The 22,694-nt window shown below is 29.4% G+C and overlaps 4 protein-coding genes across 7 annotated transcripts; 3 read left to right on the top strand and 1 right to left on the bottom strand.

Moving 5' to 3' along the window:
* The first annotated feature begins 362 nt into the window (after positions 1 to 362).
* LOC105194644 lies at positions 363 to 6,163 on the top strand. Its single transcript, XM_011159669.3, has 4 exons — positions 363 to 555; positions 4,029 to 4,106; positions 4,376 to 4,469; positions 4,916 to 6,163. Exons 1-4 carry the CDS (start codon positions 550 to 552, stop codon positions 5,164 to 5,166), a joined length of 429 nt encoding a protein of 142 aa, XP_011157971.1. The 5' UTR covers positions 363 to 549; the 3' UTR covers positions 5,167 to 6,163.
* Positions 6,131 to 16,671, bottom strand: LOC105194646 (TNF receptor-associated factor 6). Of its 4 annotated transcripts, XM_039454977.1 has the most exons (8): positions 16,534 to 16,651; positions 16,064 to 16,157; positions 11,854 to 12,024; positions 11,037 to 11,171; positions 9,509 to 9,724; positions 7,465 to 7,719; positions 7,176 to 7,373; positions 6,436 to 6,560 (listed from the first exon to the last, which is right to left on the bottom strand). In XM_039454977.1, the coding sequence occupies exons 3-7, from the start codon at positions 11,942 to 11,944 to the stop codon at positions 7,210 to 7,212; spliced, it is 861 nt and encodes a 286-aa protein (XP_039310911.1). In that variant the 5' UTR covers positions 11,945 to 12,024; positions 16,064 to 16,157; positions 16,534 to 16,651; the 3' UTR covers positions 6,436 to 6,560; positions 7,176 to 7,209. The 4 variants fall into 4 exon arrangements, with proteins under 4 accessions (XP_039310910.1, XP_025986618.1, XP_039310911.1 ...); XM_039454976.1 differs by lacking the exon at positions 7,176 to 7,373 and having other exon boundaries at positions 6,131 to 6,560; positions 7,475 to 7,719; XM_026130834.2 differs by lacking the exon at positions 6,436 to 6,560 and having other exon boundaries at positions 7,179 to 7,373; positions 7,475 to 7,719.
* LOC105194645 (nucleoporin Nup43) lies at positions 13,710 to 15,868 on the top strand. The gene is made up of 7 exons (XM_011159670.3): positions 13,710 to 13,923; positions 14,104 to 14,208; positions 14,287 to 14,411; positions 14,714 to 14,835; positions 14,929 to 15,080; positions 15,263 to 15,509; positions 15,615 to 15,868. Exons 1-7 carry the CDS (start codon positions 13,810 to 13,812, stop codon positions 15,785 to 15,787), a joined length of 1,038 nt encoding a protein of 345 aa, XP_011157972.1. The 5' UTR covers positions 13,710 to 13,809; the 3' UTR covers positions 15,788 to 15,868.
* Positions 16,651 to 22,619, top strand: LOC105194647 (putative pre-mRNA-splicing factor ATP-dependent RNA helicase PRP1). Its single transcript, XM_011159672.3, has 9 exons — positions 16,651 to 16,820; positions 17,407 to 17,762; positions 18,628 to 19,322; positions 19,426 to 19,656; positions 19,765 to 19,984; positions 20,213 to 20,335; positions 20,443 to 20,633; positions 20,722 to 20,884; positions 21,008 to 22,619. The coding sequence occupies exons 1-9, from the start codon at positions 16,768 to 16,770 to the stop codon at positions 21,133 to 21,135; spliced, it is 2,160 nt and encodes a 719-aa protein (XP_011157974.1). The 5' UTR covers positions 16,651 to 16,767; the 3' UTR covers positions 21,136 to 22,619.
* Positions 22,620 to 22,694: the final 75 nt, after the last annotated feature.

Here is a 22,694-nt window from a genome sequence, read left to right as displayed (position 1 = left end):
ATATGTATATAACAGTTATTAATAAATCTTGTATCAAATCTCGTCTTTTTTTATTAAAAGTGAATTTATTAAAAGTGAACTAAAATAAAAATCTCCAATTGCACACCCACGCAGAGAGCTTCCTGTTTGCATTCCTTGCTTAGGAAAATTTAACATTAAAAAAAAATTGTTTAGAAAGGGTTAAATCAGATGCATGAATCTTTTACGAAATCATAAGGTCTGAAATGTGTTCTCGGTAATGAGATTTTTTGAGGTGTAAAATACGCCCGCGCCCTTGCGGTCATGCGTTCTCCAAGCGCTAGCATCCACCCCCTGGTACTTACCACAACGGAGGGGATTGTATTTGAAGACCGACCGCGCGATTTTACCCGTCAAACGAGAGGGAGAAGCTCACGGCTTCAATCGTGCGCGGCTGTCCTTCGGCATACGAATCGCGTATCCCGTATCGATAGTTGATCGAGAACGTAACTTCTTGAAGAGGTGCCGAATTAGGGGTGCGTCTTGAAGAAACCAAAGATCTTGTAAACCGCTTGAAAAGAAGATTGCAATATGAAGGTTGGTGATATTTGATTTTTTCGTAACCATGTTGGGACAGAAACAAAGTCTTTTGCATAATGCACAAGAGGAAGCAATTAAAAGGATTAATCAACTCCTTCGTTTTTCCCTCCCTAGATTAGAAATAAAAGATTTTAATCGATTAATTCTCTTACGTATTATACGTATATGCATTATGTAAAAGTTTGTGTCAGAGTCCTTGCCTTTTACAACAATTAAAAATATTGAACGTAGTATTGAATTAATGATTAATTACTTATTTTGAGTGTTAAAAACATTAATAACAAATCAATAATTAATCAAATTACTAACCAATTTAATATTGCTAGTACTAAATTTTTTGTGAGGAATGATATAGATAGAAACTAGAAACTGATATTAAACACGTATTTAAATATGTAATGATCAGGATCGATGTTTGATATATATTGCTACATCTCTTACAAAAATGTAATACTGGTAGTATTATATTTCCATAAGGAATCTGAGAAAATTTTAATATTATATTATTAATACATTTGTATCTTCAAAAATATTTTAAATTAAATATTTTAATATTAAAGCATATATGCCGATTGTATAAAGATATTGCAAACTTTTATTATACTTTTTTAAAATGTAAAATTTTCTTTTATTTTATACTAAAATAAATAATTTTAAAAAAATTCTTATGATAAAAAATTCATTAAATATAAAAACGTTTTTGCATTTTACGTTTTATGATGTGTATTCAGATCGTGCATCTGTGAAGTAATTTAAGGTTTTGGCTAATACACATTTTGCATTTCTGCAATTTTTTTCATTACTGTAATTGAATATTGTGTGAATTTTATATATATATATATATTTTTTTTAGATTTATAAATTTAAATACAATTATTATATAATGTTTTATAAAAATAATACATTAAGTATTAACACTTTATGTGTGGTCGCGATAACAGATGCGTTTCAATATATACTGCCAGTACTGAAAATCTATAGTTCGCATTATAGTATTATAGATTTTCAGTAATGAATTTCGAAACGCAACCATAGTATCGTCGTGCGGATTTCGACATTATAGTCGACGGCACAATGCCGCTGCGCGGTGTAAGAATATTGTATGTACTTTATTAAAAACAAAACACATAAAATAGTTTAATGGGTGCTTTCATATCGGTACGTGGTTATGGTAAAAATTGCAGCTCAGTTTATATTATAGCTGTAGTTTGTTTGTGTCAGATGATGCAACAGGGTAAAATGTCGCGGACCGCAAAGTGTTATAATAAGCGTAACTACTAATAATCCTGGACAGTTTAAAACGGGAACATTAATGCTTATTTCCACCAACGCAGTTCAACTTTTGATCTCTTGTCAGTTTAACTTACTTTTCATCTTCCTTTAGTTCTAAAAATTGAAAAAAGATAAAGAGTAAGTTAAACTGAGATCAAAGTTAATCTATATTGGCGGAAATAGACATAAATGTCTTAAAACGATATAAAGATGACTTTAAGTCATGTCGTGCTAAAAGACATCTTTAAAATATCTTTAATTCTTCTTTTCCGATTTTGAACACGTGCGCTATCTGAGATATTAAGTACTTATGAATTTAAGTACTAGTAACAAACTAATTATTTTTTCATATCAATCAAATATTATAAATCCATGACAGACTGCAAATAATAATTTTGATAATATCACGACATTGTATAAAAGTCCAAATTAAATTTTAAATTTGTATAAGTTAACTCCGGTATATTTACCGCACCTATCGAAAACTTAATTTATCAAGCATTATTACTGTTTCAAATAAAAAAAAAACTATGCCAATAAAAATTTTATATTGTCTGCTACTATAAAAAAATACAAAAGATGAAATATTTATTTTCTTATATTTCAAAAGAAAAACTTTTAGAAACCCTTGCATTTTTACTGTATATCAAAAGGGGGTGGAATATATAGCCACTCATATAGGTGAGACAATTCAGTTCAACACGGAACTAAAGTACTTGTATTACAGTATACTCCACTAGCCCTCTACACTTATATATTGCGAAATAACCACTAAGCCTTTTACACTTCATAAGGAGTAATAATTTTATATAGATTGTAATACATTGCTGTGTGCGCTACTCATAACATTAACAGTTAATTCAACTCATAATGCTGTTTCGATATATTAACAGTAAAAAATGGTAAACATAATAATAGTAAAAAAACTGAAAACGCAATATTAATATAAAGGCACGTAAAACAGAATAATTGCAAGCAAATTATCTTCAATCCTATTTTTTTCTGATTTTGCGACGTAAATGCTAAAGTTACTCTACAATTAGCATTTTATTTCTTTTTATATAATTTAAAAAAGTTCTAGTAATAAAATTTAAAGTATATTCCAGCTCAATAATAATTTAACTTGGTTCATCTATTAATCCATTTAATATTAAAATTTAAAAAATAATGGCATATAAATTCTTTCTAATAACCTTATATGTAAAAAATTACTTTTGATTTAAAAATATGCGCAAATATTTGAGTTGCATGCATATTACGAACACATGATAACAAACGAATATTTAACATACGGTTATCGGAGTTCCCACTTCCCAGTATGAAATAACAAATGTTACCAATCATTTTTATAAAAACAACCGCATATTAAATACCACGTACAATGACGTAAGTCTTATTTTTTCGCTCCTATATTACACAAAAATCAATTGTAATTTTTCGCGAAGCGTATTATATTAAAAGAAATGTAAATATATGCAAAATCGTTATTTGTTATCCCTATTGAGTTAATTAAATTGAATGCACTTCATATGGCATTCCAAATAACGTAACAACTTCGCTAATTGTTAATCAGCTGTAATATAATATTGATCTCGGATGTTTAAAGAGCTTAAGTACCGGATAAATACGATACGATGCTTATTTAACATAAACATTGTTGTAAATTGTTCTCAACAGGATATACCGTTTACCTGTCTGTCATTAATTACATAATCCATAGCCAATCTCATGATCGGAAAATGTATTAATACATTTAAATTGAGAAATACCGATTGAAAACAGATTTTAATACTCAATAATAATTTTCAAAGTAAATTTATATACAAATTCCCTCGAACTGCGCACCGCATGTTTGCCGGACTTTAAAACGCAGCTGTTAATTAAGTAGAACAAGAAATGTAATATCAGAAATTAAATTGCTAATCAATTTCATGATTTGGTTGCCTATAAGCATCTCTACAAATCTCTATCTCGAAAATTGTAAAAAATTTGTTGCCTCTGTTAGGGTGCGAACCTAGATCCCCCTTGAAACATGCAGCACGCAGTTCAAGAGAACTTGTAAATGCATATACAATTCATCACGAAAATTATTATTAAGCAGTAAGATCCGTTTTCTCCATTTAAACAATTCACAGAGTTGTTACGAAAAACGTCTGAACAGTTTTCTGTGTTTGTTAATATCTTGTTTCGTTATGCAGATTACCAAATATCTTTACTGTACTCTGGCTTGCATGTGTCTGCTGAAGGTGGCAAATAGTGAGATTTCGAGAGACAAGGTAAAGCTTTCAATGAATAATTTACTGAGAGCGTTAAGATAAATTTTTGTTATATTACTTGGAATTTGTAAACTGTTATATCTATTTCTTAAAACATGTATATTCTGTCAATCAAAAATATCTGGTGTACAATTTTAGTTTATGTAAAATAGATTAACAGTAAAAGAATTATTCTCTATACATCAAATTTAATATCAAACTAAATATCAATCGAATTTCACATATTTTGAAAAGATAAAAAATAATTCCTAATGGGAATGGGCGGGCAGAATTCATTTTTACAGTTCGAACGGCAGCTTCTAAACGGCCTAAACGCAGAGAAAACAATCAAGGCAAAGAGACCATTTTGCAATGCTTTCACGGGTAAGAAATAATTTTTTTACTTTCAGAGATCAACAATACTTTCCAAAACTCAAAATAATTTTCAATATTTTTCGAAAACTGAAAGCTTTTTGTTTAAAACAATATTTGTCTGAAATAAATCATAAGACAGTAGCATATTTCAAAGCTTTAAACAAGTCCAAAAAGGAATTTTCAAGAAACAGAAAAACTTCTATTCTTCAAACTATTAATTGTATAAATATATCATTAAAAAAAATTAGAACATCTTTGGACTTATTTGCTTCTAAAATCTTGTGTCCACGAAACTAAAACTCAGTCCATAATCACGAATAGAAAGAGAATTGGTTAATCATATTTGATATGACAATATTCTAGAAAATGATTTGACGCCAGATTTATAAAAAATGGGCTGGTTTGATTTTTGTAGAAATTTTAGTAATTAATAAAATACTTTTGATGCCTCATAGGATGTGGCAGATTTATTTCGGAAGAAAAAAGAGAGAAGAAGAAAGGACCTTCTACGCTGCAAGATTTATTGAACTTTGAAGTAACGAGCAACAACGTTCAGTATCCGGTTTCTCTGTACAAAGCACTGTTGAATGCCGCCAAACAGAATGCTTGGAAAACGATGGATCGTGAGGAGTACGATTATCGATCACAACAATTGCCGATTTATCTCTCGGGTCAAATGCCTCTACGTGATACGGTGGAAAGCTAATTTTGATGGGCACAACTCGACGCATGGGCGCCGCCAGAATTTGTAACAGACGGAGTTATATTTTATCTTATTTCTAAATATGCATTGTGAAATTTATTTATAATACTGACTAAATATTTTATACACTGAGAGAAAAAAGTCAAAATATTGAAAAGCAAATACTCCTTTTAACGTTTTCTTCGCTATTTATTGATTATAAAAAATTTGGTTGTGATGATGAAATATATTTCTGTGAAATATATCTTACTTTTCTTATTAATTGGTTTATTTTCTAGGAATAAATTTGATGTGAGATAAGTATTATGTTACAAATAATTTTTAAGTATTTTTTTCCTAATACATTATTTTTTTTTTAATAGAGTGTAATAAAAATTTTATTTTTAGTAAATAAATTATTTATTTTTCCATTGAGTGATATCTCTTTAAATATAATGTATATTTTATAGAAATGTTCATTATCCATTGTTTTTTTAACTATATAAGAAATATCGAAGAAAACGCACAAAAAGCATTTGATTTGCAATATCTTTTTTCAGTGTAAAAATTATGTTTATGAAATTACACTAATTTAACTAAAGCTTATTTCTTCTTTTGCGATGGGACGCAGTTTTTTTTGCGTCCACTTTGCCTATATCTTAATTTGTATTTATTTCTTCGTCTTGTTATAATTAAAGAAATCTACGTTTAAATGAGAAAATTGTACAATTATATGACATTTCCGTACAACTTCCGAGAATTTTACTATTACGAATGTATTGTTCACAAAAGAAGCATATAAAAATGTAATCAGTATAATATTGGTGTTAGCTAGAATTAGATTAGAAATATTCATTTATTTGCAGGAGCACTTTGACAGTTATGCATTTATTTGTACGTACCTCATCCTCTCGACAAATGTCTTAATTAATTTGCTAAAAGTAACTTTAAAATCTACATCTTTTTTAAACAACTGTTACATTGAATTTTAATTGTACTCAATAAATTCTATAAAATGTTATCTAGTTAATTAATATGCAAAATAACAACTTATTAATTTTGCTTTTTCTCTTCTTTTATAATAATTACGATACATATTTTGTTTAATAATAGCAGCAAAAATATTACTGATATGTGTAGTAAATATTTCCTGATAGTTGTATGTTTATCTTAACCTACAGATAAACGATAAGTTTTATTAGCATACTTCCATTCCACACATACCTAGCATTTCCTGAATATCGAGACGATATTGATAATGATTTTGATAGAATTACACGTCTGGGAATACTCATCCCGACGCACTCCGGATTGTCCGCCACAGGTCTACCCCAGAAGTCTTCTGTACAAAGCGTCACTGGATCCCAAATTCGAGATCGTCGATCTTCACGCACGCCTCTCAAAGATTGATCTAATACCTACCGAGTCACATTATAAAATTATTTACACATAAATAAATATTCAATGTCACATTTTAATAATATGTAACACAACATGAAAGATATTAAATTTAATTAAATAAATTGAGTTAAATTTGTAAAGAAATAATAAGCAATTATTATTAGGTTTATTATTTATGTTTATTTACATAAAATAAATAAACATAAATATTTGGTCGTTAATACAATATATTTGTTATTATAAATTAAATAATTATGTAATGCAAGTAAAATAAGCAATTAATTTGGTCAATTTAATATTTATTTATTAATAATTTAATTAATTAATTTTATTAGTTTTAACAATTTTTTACTTTTTTAAATTTTTGATTATTAATCAATTCTTCGCGTAAAAATGTAACAAAAATCAGTCAAAAATTAAAATCGCGGATAACGTGAAATTCAAGATAAGACGGAAAAAATACATCTATTCAAAAGATTGAAATTATCTGATACGTTTTAACCGACGATACATATAAAATATATTTATCCAATAATAATAAAGTAAAATTGAAAAGTAAGATAGCTTCTTCGAACAATATTGATTTTGTCTATCCTTTTTATAATGAAAATGAGAGCAACAAGGAATCGTACTTATGTAGTCGTGTCTCTCTAATTTCGTTGGAAATCATTTGATCGCGTTGAAAAGGTTCCCCTGTTCTGAAAACGTCTCGAGAGATTTCCATAAACATCCGCGACAAGGATATTCGACACGACATCTCAGTACGATGTTCTCCTTCTTTCCGCTCGCCCGCAGGTATTTTTTGCAATGACATTTTGCAATTGTATCATCTGTGATCCAAAAATTTGTAAAATTTTATTTTATTTGGGGTCTACCGATTTATCTCCGGGATCGTCTAACTTGGTTTTGATCATCGTATACCTGTGCATACCTCGAGGCGGATTCTGTGAGGAAATGGCCACGCAAGAATGGAATCGTAACGGCCGCGGGTTAATCCGACACCTACGAAGACCGTGCCATCGGGAAAGTATTTTGGAGTGATTTTCAGGTACATGGCATAACCGCTGCGATCCACGTAGAAGGTAGAGCTGCGCATCGAACGGCCAGTCTGCCAGCTCATCAGCATCATATTGAAATTTTTCACCTCCCAGTAATAAGCAAATGCATTCGTTGAATCTGGAACATGAATAATTAAAAATTATAACTTTCCACTCATAATCATTATTTCCTTTTTGAGGTATCATTTTTTTGTAACTTTCACAAAAAAAATGCAGAATTTTTTATGATACTACAAGATAGTGCGTTTTTTAATATTTAAATCAAATTTTTTTTCAACTTGCAAGATGAGAACTTTATGAAGTTAATTGAAGATTTGAAAAATATTAAAAGTTTTAATAAGTAAGCTTTAAACGACAAAATCTCATATTTCAATTAATTTGGGATAAAATCTCACATCATCATTCATCATGTAATTTAAAGATTAACAGATTATGATATATTACATAATGTCCAATTAAACATATATGCTTTGCTTTGATTGTTAATAATATGAAGTGTTCGCTCAAAGCTTGTCATTAAATTTTTACTGCGAAATAATGTCTAACTCTTAAATTTCAAGATTATTAAATTAAGGATAAATTCAAAATATTTTATATAAATAATTTTTTGTATAATTTTATCAATTGATTTCTTATCAAAAAATCATAATATTTTCAATAATTCATTAAATATCTTAATAAAATCAAAGTTTAACAATACAATGTAGTTACAATAATTTAATAGAAGTCGCGTTACAAGTTTTACTGGGTTTCTGCGTATTACGTAAATCTTTTATGATTCAAACGCGACAGAGTTAATCATTGCATGTACTGCAATTGAAAATAATAAATCTCAGTACTTCGTTGCACTATTCATTTCATTTGAATCATGTTTATCCCGACTAAGCTTCAGCTTTGTCGTTCCATGGACAAGGCGAACTCTCACCTTCTCTCACCCCCTCAACGCAGAATCCATTTACATAAAAGCATGGATCTCTTACATACAAATGCTTAGCTTAGGCTCTGAAGTATAACAATGCAGGATATTATGCAAGAAGTACAAGACTTCTATACACTACGTCCGCGTTTATATTTCGGGTCTCATTATTCTAAAATAGAATCACATGCACATGCGATAACACATATGCCAAGTTAAATGTCATGTTTTGCGTAGCTTTAGTTTCTAGAAAATGAATTATACATTATCATTCGGATTGTAAACAATTAAAAATAAAGTTATTTCATTTTTCATACTAAGCTTTGCCGTACATTCAGATTGTAAAAATTATTTGTTCACTCTGAATTTAATTAAGAATATTAAGAACTTTGATAATCGTTTTAATGGCAACTATTAAAATTTACAACAATTAATATTTATTTAAAATAAAATTCATAATATTTATAATGTAAATATATGTAAATGTATATAAATAAATAATATGTATTTAAAATAAAAATTTCAAAGTAAGAAATCCATTTAAAGTATGTTTTGCGACACAGGTAAACGTTATTTCTTATTTAGAATCTAGAATAATCAATATACAAATACTAAAATAGAAGTTTTCTTTCAACTCTGTTATACAAGTGTATAAAAATTTAATAACACTTGTAGTTGGTACAAGACTGTTCTTTTACCAAGTTTACTAATCTCATTCATACATGGAAGATACATGCAAGATAGGCCGTTGCAGAGTAGTAGAAGCACTTGCAAAGTTTTGAGAACTTTAGGTCTTCCAATTGTGTCGAAGAACTACCTTGTTTAATTGTAAGCATAAAGTTAACTTTATCGTTATTATGGACTGTGTGTTGATAAAAAAGTATTTTTCTACGTGCTAAAAATTATTTTAAAAATTTATATATATCACAAAGAACGTTTATATTTTGATCCACAGAGCATAACTAAATTATTCCTAAATGATTGCACTAACCATTCAAATTTTGCATGGTGTTGTTGAATTTATTGATCTCGTCTTGTCTCGGGGATAAATAACCGTCGAACACTCCGTCCTGAAGATAATTAGCGTTTCGTACATTTTTCAAATAATTTGACTGTTGCTCTAGAATGCTGTAAAGTAACCATTTGACATCTGCAAATTCTCTGCTCAACTTTTCCTCGAGACTCGCGAATTTTTCGTCCATCGTCTCTAAAAACATGTCCAAGCAGAACACAAAATCTATCATAATAAAATCAAAATAAAATCATTTTAGGAAAATTTATTATGATTTCACATTTGATACACTTTGAAATTCTTGATATATCAATGATTTTAAAATAATTTTTTAGTTAAAAGATCACTTTTAAATTATTGTCGTATCAAGAATTTACAAAATCATCATCAAAAGTGTATCGAGTGAGATCATAATTTTTCTAAAATAACTTTTATCTTAACTGACTTGATGTATCACAGCTTTAACGTATTACAAACCTATGTCCAAGATAAAACATCCCAGATAGAACATACAATCATAAGATTAAGATTATATCACATAGAAGTCATTTTAGGAAAAATTATTATAATTTCACTCGAAATGCTTTTAACGATAATTTTAACTAAAAAATCACATTTGACGATAACTCTTTTTTGACAATAATTTTGTGATAATTTCTTGTATGTTAATTATTTTTTTGGTTAACATTTTTTTAAAATATCACTTTAAAATTATTACTATATCAAGAATTTACAAAATCATCGAGTGATCTTAACAATTTTTGGTAAAATGATTTCTATTTGATATAATCTTGATCTTGATATTAATTTTAGGTTCTACCTACAGAATATGTTTCCATGAACGATGATTGATTATCTTACGTTTACGAGAGCGGAATTATCTTCTAGTGAAAAAATTTAATCAATTTGTAAGGCTTAATTTTGCATCAGATGGAATGGTGTTGGAATGTCTTTATTTAAATTTAGAGCTGTGTTTCATTCGGTATGCCAAAGGTTTAAAATTCTCCGTGTGCCGTATTGTCACTCACAACTCTTTCATTCTACTTTTTTACGTAATTTAATAATATTAAGACAACTCTTAGAAAATTGTATAAGGATTTAATGAAAAGCTTAAATGCGTATGGAGTCATCTTCTAACACAATTAAAAAATTATTTTTAACGAAAAATGCAAAGATATGAAAATTATTATTTTTCATCTTATTTTTTAAAACTATTTTAATTATTGATATTATTATAAATAATGAGCCATATACTCAAAAGAGCATTTTTTAATCTATCCTTACTGTCTATACTAAGTAATAAAGATAAAAAAAAACACGCTAATATCTTTATAAATGCGTTCTGAATATTGTGTTTCTGCAAGTTAAAAAATTTGCTACAGTATCCTTCAATGTGCGTCAAGCTAATATTAAATATTTAGATGTAATAGATACTTATAATAATATACTTATATTAATATTTTAATTTTTTAAATATTTTATTTTATCAGTTTTGATTTTTACTCACTTGCCTTACAGGCGCCGCTGAGTACTGTTGTAACAGTGGCACGTGCGTTCGCGATCACATCTTCCGTTGCGATTTTGCAAGTGGTATGCTGCGTTTCCGTGACATCGTCGCTGCTGACATTGGCCTCAATCGTTGCTAAAAATGACAGTGTATCTCAGATAAATCTGTCTTAATGAATAATGCACTAAAGAAAGTGCAATTTCATCAAAGATTATTTATAAAAGGAGTTTATATATGTAACTTTGCAATAAAACTTCATTCTTTGAGATTATAATAAAATCAGGCATTGATTGTATAATAAAATATTAAATCAAATATAACAAATAGTTAATATTTTACTACTGCTTTTCATCTTTTCATTTTTATTAATTCATTTTAAAAAATCTTTGGACTAACTTATTTAAAAATCTCTAGAATTTCATAAACAAAATTATTATTTGATAATGCTACATTGTATATTCAAGTGTTTGATAATTATTGACGCAATGCTGCTCTATTTATCTAGGAGTGTTGTTTCAATAATTATCAGATTTTGTACATTACGTACAAATCTTGTGTCTCTTATCTGTATGATAAATATAAAGAGGAAAAAAATACATAAGACATAATTAGAAAAATTGACTGCATTAATGATATCATTAAATTTGATTTTGTAATTTTTTAAATTTAACAAAATTCTAATTATGTGATTTTTTACTTTTACTGGTCACAGCATATATTAAAATGTATTTATTTAAAATATTTTTATTTAAACAGTATTTTATCAGGCATCCATGGGAAGTTGTCAGCGCGTAATAAACAATTGTTTTACACTTACGCGTTTTCCGCAAAGATTCACTCACACCATATGCCAAATAAAACGAAATGAGACAAAACAATGATACAGAGTAACGTATGATTCTCGACATCTCGTCGCACGTGAACAGCACGTTGTGAATTCATCATATGGTGTAGCCGAAATTACAAACAGCGGTGGCTTCCACTCGCCCTTAAAAATAGATTTTATCGTCTTCTTACCGATGAGAAAGCCTCAAAGAAAAATTACACAGATAATATAATAACATGGTTTATAAAAAATTTGATTGTTTCTCATTAAGCAAAGTAAAATTTTGAATATTATATTAAATAACATTTTTCTCTCTTACATCAATTATACTCAGCAAACAAAAATGAATTCAAATAAGATGAAAAAATTGTAATTTATTTTAATTCATTTTAATTTATCTAAGTTCGCGCTTTAGAGTCCTAAAGTATTTTTAGACTTAAATAAATGGAAATATACTATTCATCATTGTAAATTCGAATAGATTTATTATTCAAATAGATTTATTATTCTCATATTATTTTTAGAATTAAATAAATTGAAATACGAAATAAGCTATTCATCATGCTGAATTCGGATGTATTCATCACATTATTTTTGGATTCAAATAGATTAAAAAAATCTGCAGCGCAAACTCAAAAATATCGAAATAAATTTATTTCTATCTATTTCAATTTCTTTTTCGTTTGCTGGGTATTTAAATTTTATTTTAATAAACACTGAAATTAAACTATGGATTATACAGACATTCTTTAAATTAATCATCGATTAAACTAATTAAAATTTTATCAAAATTGTCTAAAATTATAATTGTTATTGTATTGAAAATTAGCTATTATCAAAACAAATAAAAAAATATGTTTAATACAATATGACAAAAATCATAAAGATCGAAAAGAATAACTTGAAAAGACGATTTTCAAAAATCGTTTCTAAATGAAAAATCTGTACGCAAGTTTGTAGAATATTAGAAAAACAAATAAATTAACAATTCTGTAAACTAGAACAAACAAAGCTGTTTTTTTGTAGCTGTATTATTTTGCATTTTTTAGACTTGTAATGAAATAATTTTTAATTTGGGATATATTTTTTAAAATATATATGAAGATTTTCGTGGAAATAATTGGAACAATTTAATATGACAGTATTAAAAAAAAGCATTGAAAAAATACGAGGACAAAATTAGTTTGAGTTTCTTCAAAGTGTAGCTCATCAAACCTTTATAACCGTAAACATCTGATGTCAGCTTTAAACAAAATAAAAAGCTTATAATTAAAAAAAAAATGTAAAAAGGTATGAAAAAAATTTTGTTGCATAAAATAGACTGTATCAAAAGCGGATTGGAGATTGAAATTGAGAATTTGAAATTTGAATTTGACATACCAATATTTTAATTTAAATCTATTTATTTCTGATTGGTTAAATTTCAAAATTTCCATTTTGTAATCTTTAATCTTCAATTCGCTCAGACAATACACGATTTATGATAAATATTTATAAATATTTATTATTATTATTATTTTTAAATATTATTTAAATAAATATTTTATACGTATTTTATATACATGAAGGAAAAAATCATAAAATCTTTATTCAACATGTTATTAAAATATAGATTAAATATTTTATGCAATATTTATGGTAAGTAAAAAATTAATATTTATATTTAAAAAATTAATATTTTATACATATTTTATAAATATTTTTATGATAAATCTTTATGATCTGTTCAATCTAAGATCACAGAAATATTTATAAAATATTGAAATAATTATAAATAATTTGTAAATAAATATTGTCTGGGTAATATAATTATGGCTTAAGAATGCACAACACATGGCGACACTTTTTAATATTTAAGCGGAACTAGCGGGACTGTGGCTAGCGTCCCACCATTGTGATAGTTGGCACTTCCTTCCCGGTTGAATTCGCATTGATTTTTATCAAAAAATGGGAGAAAATGTGCAAGGGACGTTTGTGTCTGAGAAAATTTCCAAAATAAGATGGCAATATGAAAATTTTACGGAAGCGAAGAATTTTTTAACCGGTAGTTGGGATAACCCGGTAAGACCTCTGATATACCTAACCTATAAATATATTTCTTGAAGTAAATGTGTATTATAGTATTTTTATATAAAACTTTGTACATTTATATATTTCAATAATAAAAATTAATAATTTATAATGACGATAAGAGTTTAAGTAGTTTAGAATTTAATTTTGTCAAATTTCTTTTTTATGCAGATAAATAAAATAACATACTGGACATTTAAAACGAATTATGACGAAGAGTCATACCCTGTAGTCTTGTCGTCATATTCATTTCTTGGGGATGTAACTGAACTGAAGGTAGTACATCATTCTTTTTTAAAAAAACTATTAATTTTTATTTTATTTATTAAGAATTAATGGGACATGGATTTTCAGTTTATCAGTAAAGATTTCTTTGTCGCTGCCTCATCTTTAGGATCAATAAGATTACTGCAAATTGATGAGGATACCTGTACTGAATTTAAGGAACATATGTCATGGGAGTTTATACATAATTTTAAGTGAGTAAACTTGGTTAATTTGTCTGCATTCTCGTAAACCTTGAAATCGAAATATTAATCTTATGAAATTGATTGTGAGTTTATTGAACCTACTGTCAATTATAAATCTTGAATTATTGTTATTAAAATAAATTTGAAGTATTTGTTTTTTTATGAGTTATGTCATTTTGGTCCTTTGAAATTAATTAGTACTTTTTAGTCAACATAGTTTCACAAATCCAGTATCAGTAACTGTATCAAGGATTTTAATGTTAGCTCTGAATGACTAAATAAATATTACATGTTTTTAATTATTTTCATAGAACAACAGATTATGCCTCTTGCACTGCATTGTCTACTTTTGAACAAGACATAGCTTCAGTGGGAGAGGATGGGAAGCTTAATCTTCTCACAGCTGCAGAAAAGAAACCAGTTAGGGTTATTGGTAAAACTTGCATTAATATGTGCATTAATTTGTAATGTATAATTTGATTATGTCATTTAAATGTTCGTTACATTTGTTCTGTTTTACTTTCAGAAAACGCTGATAGTTGCTCTATATATTGCGCCGACTTCTTAAAACACAATGAAGTACTCACGGGAAATTCCAGAGGGCATATGAAAGTTTGGGATCTGAGAAATGATCGAGATGTGCCCGCCACTACTTTCATGCTCTCTGATCAAATTAAAGTAAGTCTTGTTTTATTTTTTGACAAGTTTTACAATTCCAATAAATATATAAACCTTTATATCCATTTCTATGAAATTAGATTAATTTTGATTGATTTAATTTATTCTTCATCTTTTTCTATAATTCTGAAAACTAGAAAAAATCTTATAAAATTCTTAAAGTAACAAAAATGCTTTTACAGACAGCAACTACGAGTATTACCCATCATCCTACACAAAGGCATATTGTGGTCGCCGGTGGAGAAGACGGCAGTTTAACTGTCTGGGATTTAAGGCAGAATACTTATCCGATGTCACAACTCAATGCGCACACCAAGGCCGTTAGCGAGATATTATTCCATCAAGACAGACCTGACAATCTGTTTACTTGTTCTGTTAGCGGAGAGTTGTGGCATTGGAACAATGCACAAAGTTCGAAACTAAAACTTGGTAAGGAACTTGAAAGAAATTATTTATTAGTAAGAAGTTTAACTGTAACTATAAGTTGCAAATGCATCATAGATGATTCTAACATTCTGTTTTTCATGATATTAGATTCTGCAGACATGCATTGGTTGAATACAATTAGTGCAAATGGAAAAGTTAATGTGAATTCACTGTGTGCTGCTATGCACAAACCAATAAACAGTATTGATATCAACAGATCGACATTACTTTTTGGATGTGACAATGAAGCTATATATATTATAAGAAATGTACTTATTTAACAGAGTAAAATGTGTATATATACATTATTTTTGTAACTTTATTAAACTTATAAAATAAACTTGAAATTGCCATCTTTTCTATATTAGCATCATTATTTTTTTTTAAATATATCACATTTTTGCTTTAAGCTTTAAATTCTTTTTATGTTGTCTATGCTAAAATAATGTAGTGGGGATTAAAAAATTATATCCTCAGTGCTCCATGATTTTAACGTAGACTTGAACTATTTTTATTGGCAGTGTTGTAAAAGAAAATATAAATGTGCTATATAGTACCAATTGCAGGAATGGATGTACTGGTGGTAATGTATGAGGATTGTGACGGTCCCATGAAAAAAGTCAGGTTGGCTGCTTTTAGGTTTCTCTCCAGCTATGCATATGCAAAATTTGTTTTCTATTACAAATTTAATAAAAAGCCACTATAAATTTTTAATGGTAATTTTTAATAGAGCAAGTTTTTTAATTCATTGATAGATCAATAGCATTATAAGCAAATGCTGCTTTTACAGAATAAAGTTACATTTACGCATAATGCGATTGATTAATCGTTGAATTAAAAAACTCGCCCATACTAATTCAGTACTTTCATCAAACGTTACATCGAAATTCTACTAAAAATTTTATTAAAAATCTACCTAATTATTTAATTATAAGACAAGCAAATGTCTATGCATTTTATAATATGTAGGTTGCTCATTTTTTTGTGAGAAATTCTATTTTCTGAATTCTAATGAGTTATTAATTACCTATAAAAAAACATTCCGTTTTTTTCCTGCCTTCTCTTTTTTATCTCTTCTGCTTGCTTTTTTTTTTTAAACTGCCGTCAGCGCCATCTGCTGTTGCTTGTATTCACTACAAAGGCAGGAAGCCTGCTTCAAGCCGCTGCTGGCGCCTGCTTGCCATCTTGACTGACGCCTCGCCTGAAATTTCGTAAACAGTTTTGGCTTCTGCTTGACCGCGCTTGAGGCGACGGGGACGCTATGTCGAAGCGTAGGATCGAGGTCGTAGATCCCTATGTCAAACGGAAAGCCACGTAAGTGTTTCAAACATTATTTCCGTTCACGCGGACGATAGTGGTCACGGGTAGTCGGCAGCAGTCCCCCTTTGCCATGTGCAATGCCGCGACATCGTATCAGCACCATGCCAGAGAGCTTATCGTACGCGCGATCGCGCGCGTGAATATCCGGATACCCTGGCAAATATCCACGTCCTGGCACGTGCGCGCGATCCTCACATGTTGTCTGCGGACGACGAGCCTCGGATAGGTCATGTCGCTTCGATAGCCCTCACTTCCGGCGACGATGGGAAACTCGTAGCTATGCTTCGTAACGGTTCTGTCGTCTGACCTGTTTTGCATTTGCGAAAAAAAATGAGTCTAGGTTTTTTATATTCTTTTCTCTAGCGAGCGTACCATGCACTATGTGCACTTATTCGCACGCATCGCCGTAATTTGATTTAAATTTGCACATGTGCCGATTCTCGCGTTGATGATATCTCGAGATTGTACCATTTTACATAGAGATACCCAAGTTATTCGTATGCTCTGCGTACTCTACGTACTGCTTGCTGCATACATGGATTGTTAGAATGAAAAATGTAATATTGTAATCTTTTTGCAGGGACAGTTCTGTTTCCAACAATGCAACAACTCCAGGGACGACGGCGGCGAAGAGCCAAGTACAATTCAATCCATATACTATGCTGCCATACACGCCGAGATACTATGAACTTTACAAGAAAAGGATAACTCTGCCTGTATTCGAGTATCGGACTGATTTTATGAGATTGTTATCTCAGCATCAATGCATTGTTCTCGTTGGAGAAACAGGTTCTGGTAAGACTACACAGATACCGCAATGGTGTGTGGAGTATTCGAGAAGTATTGGAAACAAAGGAGTTGCCTGTACACAACCTAGAAGAGTGGCAGCTATGAGCGTTGCTCAAAGAGTTTCAGAAGAGATGGATGTTGCCTTAGGTATATATTATAATACAATTATATTAAGAACAATTTTATTTATTTTGTATCTTGAATTAATAAGAGCACAAAAAAATTAAAAAAAAAAAGATTTGAAAATGATTAAAATGCAAATAAAAAAATTTTTGTTTTTATAAATATAATGAAAATTTTTATTTAAGTATGTTAATTATTGATTATGGGAGTGTTTATTTTATGGAAAAACCAGGAAAACCTGAAATTTTTTGGGAAATTATTTTTAACCTTGAAAATAATGAATTTTCATGGATTTTATTGGTATTAGGGAAATTTTTGGAGCTTTACTTTTAAATTTAAATTTTATCTCTTTCTGACAAAATTGTTTCTTTGATCATGTTTTTTAATAATGCAAAATTGATTAGCAATAAATATGTCATACACATGTATGTACATTTTCATGTGACTCGTGAGTTTTTATAAAAAAATTTATTGATACATCTTTCTAAATATAAATTTGTGTTTTATCACTTTTGAGCTCTATGCTTCTGGTGAGTTAGATCTGTGTATTGCTAATAGATTATTATATGCTATATTTAGTTTACTTTTTTTAGTATTTTTTTTAAATTTAATGTACAAAATTCAAATGGCTTTTTTTCACAATTGCATGATTAAAAAACATTAAAAATAATAAAATAAATTTACTTCAATTAAAAAATTTTCTCATATTATCTGGAATTTTTAATAAAATTTATGGAAAATCTGGGTATTCTCATGCAGTTTTTTTACAAAATTTCAGTGAATACCAGACATTATCTTTTACATTGAAAAATTAAAGAATATTGTGATATGATAAAGTGCTGCAACTGTGCTAAACTAAAAAAAAAAATTTTATATAATTTTTTGATAGGTCAAGAAGTAGGATATAGCATCCGTTTTGAAGATTGTAGTTCTCCGAGGACTGTGTTGAAGTACATGACCGACGGTATGTTGCTTCGAGAAGGCATGTCCGATCCTATGTTGGATGCCTATCAAGTGATACTGCTAGATGAAGCTCATGAAAGAACGTTAGCTACTGATTTGCTGATGGGTGTTTTGAAAGAAGTGATCAAACAAAGACCGGACTTGAAACTTGTGATTATGAGTGCTACCTTGGACGCGGGAAAATTTCAGCAGTACTTTGATAACGCACCGCTCATGAACGTACCTGGTAGAACGCATCCAGTCGAGATATTTTACACGCCGGAGCCAGAAAGAGATTACTTGGAAGCGGCAATTAGAACTGTTATTCAGATACAGATGTGTGAAGAGATTGCTGGGGACCTTTTGCTATTTCTAACTGGCCAAGAAGAAATCGAAGAAGCTTGTAAGAGAATTAAAAGAGAAATGGACAACTTGGGACCTGAAGTCGGTGAATTGAAGTGCATACCGTTGTATTCGACACTGCCACCGAATCTTCAACAGAGAATATTCGAGCCTGCTCCGCCTACCAAAGCTAATGGTGCTATCGGTCGCAAAGTCGTCGTCTCGACTAATATTGCGGAAACATCGTTGACTATTGACGGGGTCGTCTTTGTCATAGATCCTGGTTTTGCCAAGCAAAAAGTAAATATGCTTTAATTTAAATCAGTAATCTTAAACTAGCATTGAGAATTTAATTTTTATTATGGTAAACTTATTAATTTCTAATGTTCTTTTTTGTTAATAGGTATATAATCCTAGGATTCGTGTTGAATCCCTCTTAGTATCACCTATTAGCAAAGCTTCGGCACAGCAGAGAGCCGGTCGTGCTGGCAGAACAAGACCTGGAAAGTGTTTCAGATTATATACAGAAAAGGCATACAAGAATGAAATGCAAGATAATACCTATCCTGAGATTTTGCGTTCTAATCTCGGAAGCGTCGTATTGCAATTGAAGAAACTCGGCATTGACGATCTGGTGTGTTTATTATAATGTTACATTATTCAAATAATAATTTATTATTTGCTTTTTAAATAACATTGTTTTGTATTAAATTTAATGACTTTATCGCGTGTTATGTGACAGGTACATTTTGACTTTATGGATCCACCTGCGCCTGAAACTCTTATGAGAGCTTTGGAGCTTTTGAATTATCTAGCGGCTCTTGATGATGACGGGAATCTGACGGATCTCGGCGCGGTAATGGCGGAATTTCCATTAGATCCTCAGTTGGCAAAGATGCTTATAGCTTCTTGTAATCATAATTGCAGCAATGAGATACTCAGTATTACCGCTATGCTCTCAGGTAACGTATTAGGGTTTGTTGTACATGATTACACCATGTAACTCTACTAATACTATTTATACTTTAATAATAACAGTTTATTCTATTTATGTTATACATATTATCTATTAATACATCATGAAAATTATGTGTAAAATGTTTAAGAAATAACTCTAAAAATAAAGTAAAATAGAATCAGAATTGTGGTAAGATAACATGGTAGTATATTGATGATTGACGTGGTATTAGTCCCACAGTGCTTTGTGAGGCCAAATGAATCAAAAAAGGCTGCAGATGATGCAAAAATGAAATTTGCACATATTGATGGTGATCATCTGACACTACTTAACGTATATCATTCTTTCAAACAACGTAAGTGCTTTTAATTTTTATTATATGATAAATGATGTAGAGTAAACATAATATTTCTAATAGCAAAACATGATTTGATAATTCTATTTCTGACAAATTATTTACAGATATGGATGATGTCCAATGGTGTTATGACAATTACGTGAATTATCGATCGTTGAAGAGTGGAGACAATGTAAGGCAACAGTTGAGCCGAATAATGGATCGATTTGTATTAAAACGTACTTCGACGGACTTTAATTCAAAAGATTATTACATTAATATCAGAAAAGCTCTTGTTAATGGTTTTTTCATGCAGGTAACATAAATATTGATATGCATTGCAGTGAGCTTCTCTTTACATGTTTTTTTTTTACATATTATATCTCGATTTTTCATTCCAACAGGTAGCACATTTAGAAAGAACAGGACATTACCTGACTATCAAAGACAATCAGGTAGTACAACTTCATCCGAGCAGTTGTCTTGATCACAAACCAGAGTGGGTTATCTATAATGAATTTGTACTAACAACTAAAAATTATATCAGAACAGTCACCGATATAAAACGTAAGTTTTTTTCGTACTTAATCACAATTAGCACAGTATTACTTTTTTATTTCATTGATTCATTATAATAATTATCATTGATTTAATTTTTCTTTACTGAGATTTTATGTATTTTTTTTACAGCTGATTGGTTACTTATGATAGCGCCACAATATTATGATCTACAAAATTTCCCTCAATGTGAAGCAAAAAGACAACTCGAGCTCACCCAAGCGAAATTAGATTCAAAACAGTATCAGGAAGGCTTCTAACCTTTATATATTTTAGATGTGTTTGGAAATCGTAAGAAATTGAGAATGCTCAGTCAAAAATCTGCTTTTGTCGTAACGAACTTCAACATACAACTCTCTCACCTATCGCAACCACATCGCATACAAAACATTGTGCAACACATAAAGAATCACTTTCTGTCTTTTACTCAAAAGGCACAGAAGAAATATATTGTAATATTTAGATTTTTGTACAAGCTCACTATTGGCTCGTACGATGTAAAAATTGAATGTTTGAAAGTTTAATTTAAATTTTCGATATTTAAGCCAAAAGATGAAATGGAAATGGACAATTTATTAACATTTGAGACACACTGCAAAAGTATAGTTACTGGATAAGAGGGTTATTTATGTACATTTAAGAGAAAACTTAGCCTCTAAGTAATTTTAACAGTAGAATTCATTAATTGACGTTTACATTCGAACGCATTCGGAATGTCATTAGATATAATAGATTAATTTTTGTATTAAATGTTGACCGTATAATGTGAAAAAGGTATAAAATGGCCACTATATATATATATATATATAGTAAAAAACAAGGTACTTTCCAATAACGTACATAGGCGACACTGCATAACATAGTGTGCGATCCAGTGTTTTCTAACTGATACAATCATATGTAGCTAAAATGCTGTATTTGACTGTGTCGTCGTTTTGTGTCACACTTTACATTGAACAGTTATAATAACATAAGGACTTTGTCACTTATAAGTATATTTAAGATATTATAATATCATTGAGTGACAAATTTCTTCTGATATTATAATTTTTATGTTCTACCTGGGTCCACATGGATACCAACATTACATTTTTGGCGCAGTGATATTGAAATAAAAAAGTGAAATAAAAACTAAAAAAAGCAGCGTTTCAGCTACAAGTCGACACTGTGTAATATTGTGTCATACAATGTATGATTGTTGGAAAACATTCATAGTCTTATATTTGCCTAAAAATTGTCTAAAAAAAATTTGTTTCCTCTGTTAGTAATAGTGTGTCATTCTTTTTGCTATGGACTCAGATGTGATTTTATGTTCTTATGCCTCGTATTCTGTACTCCTTCCCAAATTTAGAATATGTTTAGCGTGTACACGGTGACATTTTTAAATGGAATGGATAGCGAGAATGGATGTATGCTTATTATAAACATGCATATATATATAAACTTTTTACTAAAGTGATAGAACAAAGCTGAAGAAATATTTCTAGACATCCCCTATGTCTGAAAAAATCAAATTAATGAAGAAAAAATATTTATGATATGATGATATAATAAAAATCATAAGTACACATACATATACAGACACAGTGGCCAGTTTATGAAAAAGCAGCATTCAGTGTAATAAAGCATCTTTATTAGCACGAAACAAAAAAATTGAATTTGAGTATCCTATATGTTTATTGTTTATCATTGTTATTCTACACATATTAACAATAAATATATGGAGTTTTTTTTAGAGGAAAAAGATCAAATAATTCTGTCTCGAATGTTCAATGAATTCTGTAATTTTACAGTTTTTATAACTGTAAACAGCTGTAAT

Source organism: Solenopsis invicta, chromosome 11 (genome assembly GCF_016802725.1).
Source record: "Solenopsis invicta isolate M01_SB chromosome 11, UNIL_Sinv_3.0, whole genome shotgun sequence".
Classification (NCBI taxonomy): domain Eukaryota; kingdom Metazoa; phylum Arthropoda; class Insecta; order Hymenoptera; family Formicidae; genus Solenopsis; species Solenopsis invicta.
This window is presented reverse-complemented; position numbering and strand designations above follow the sequence as displayed.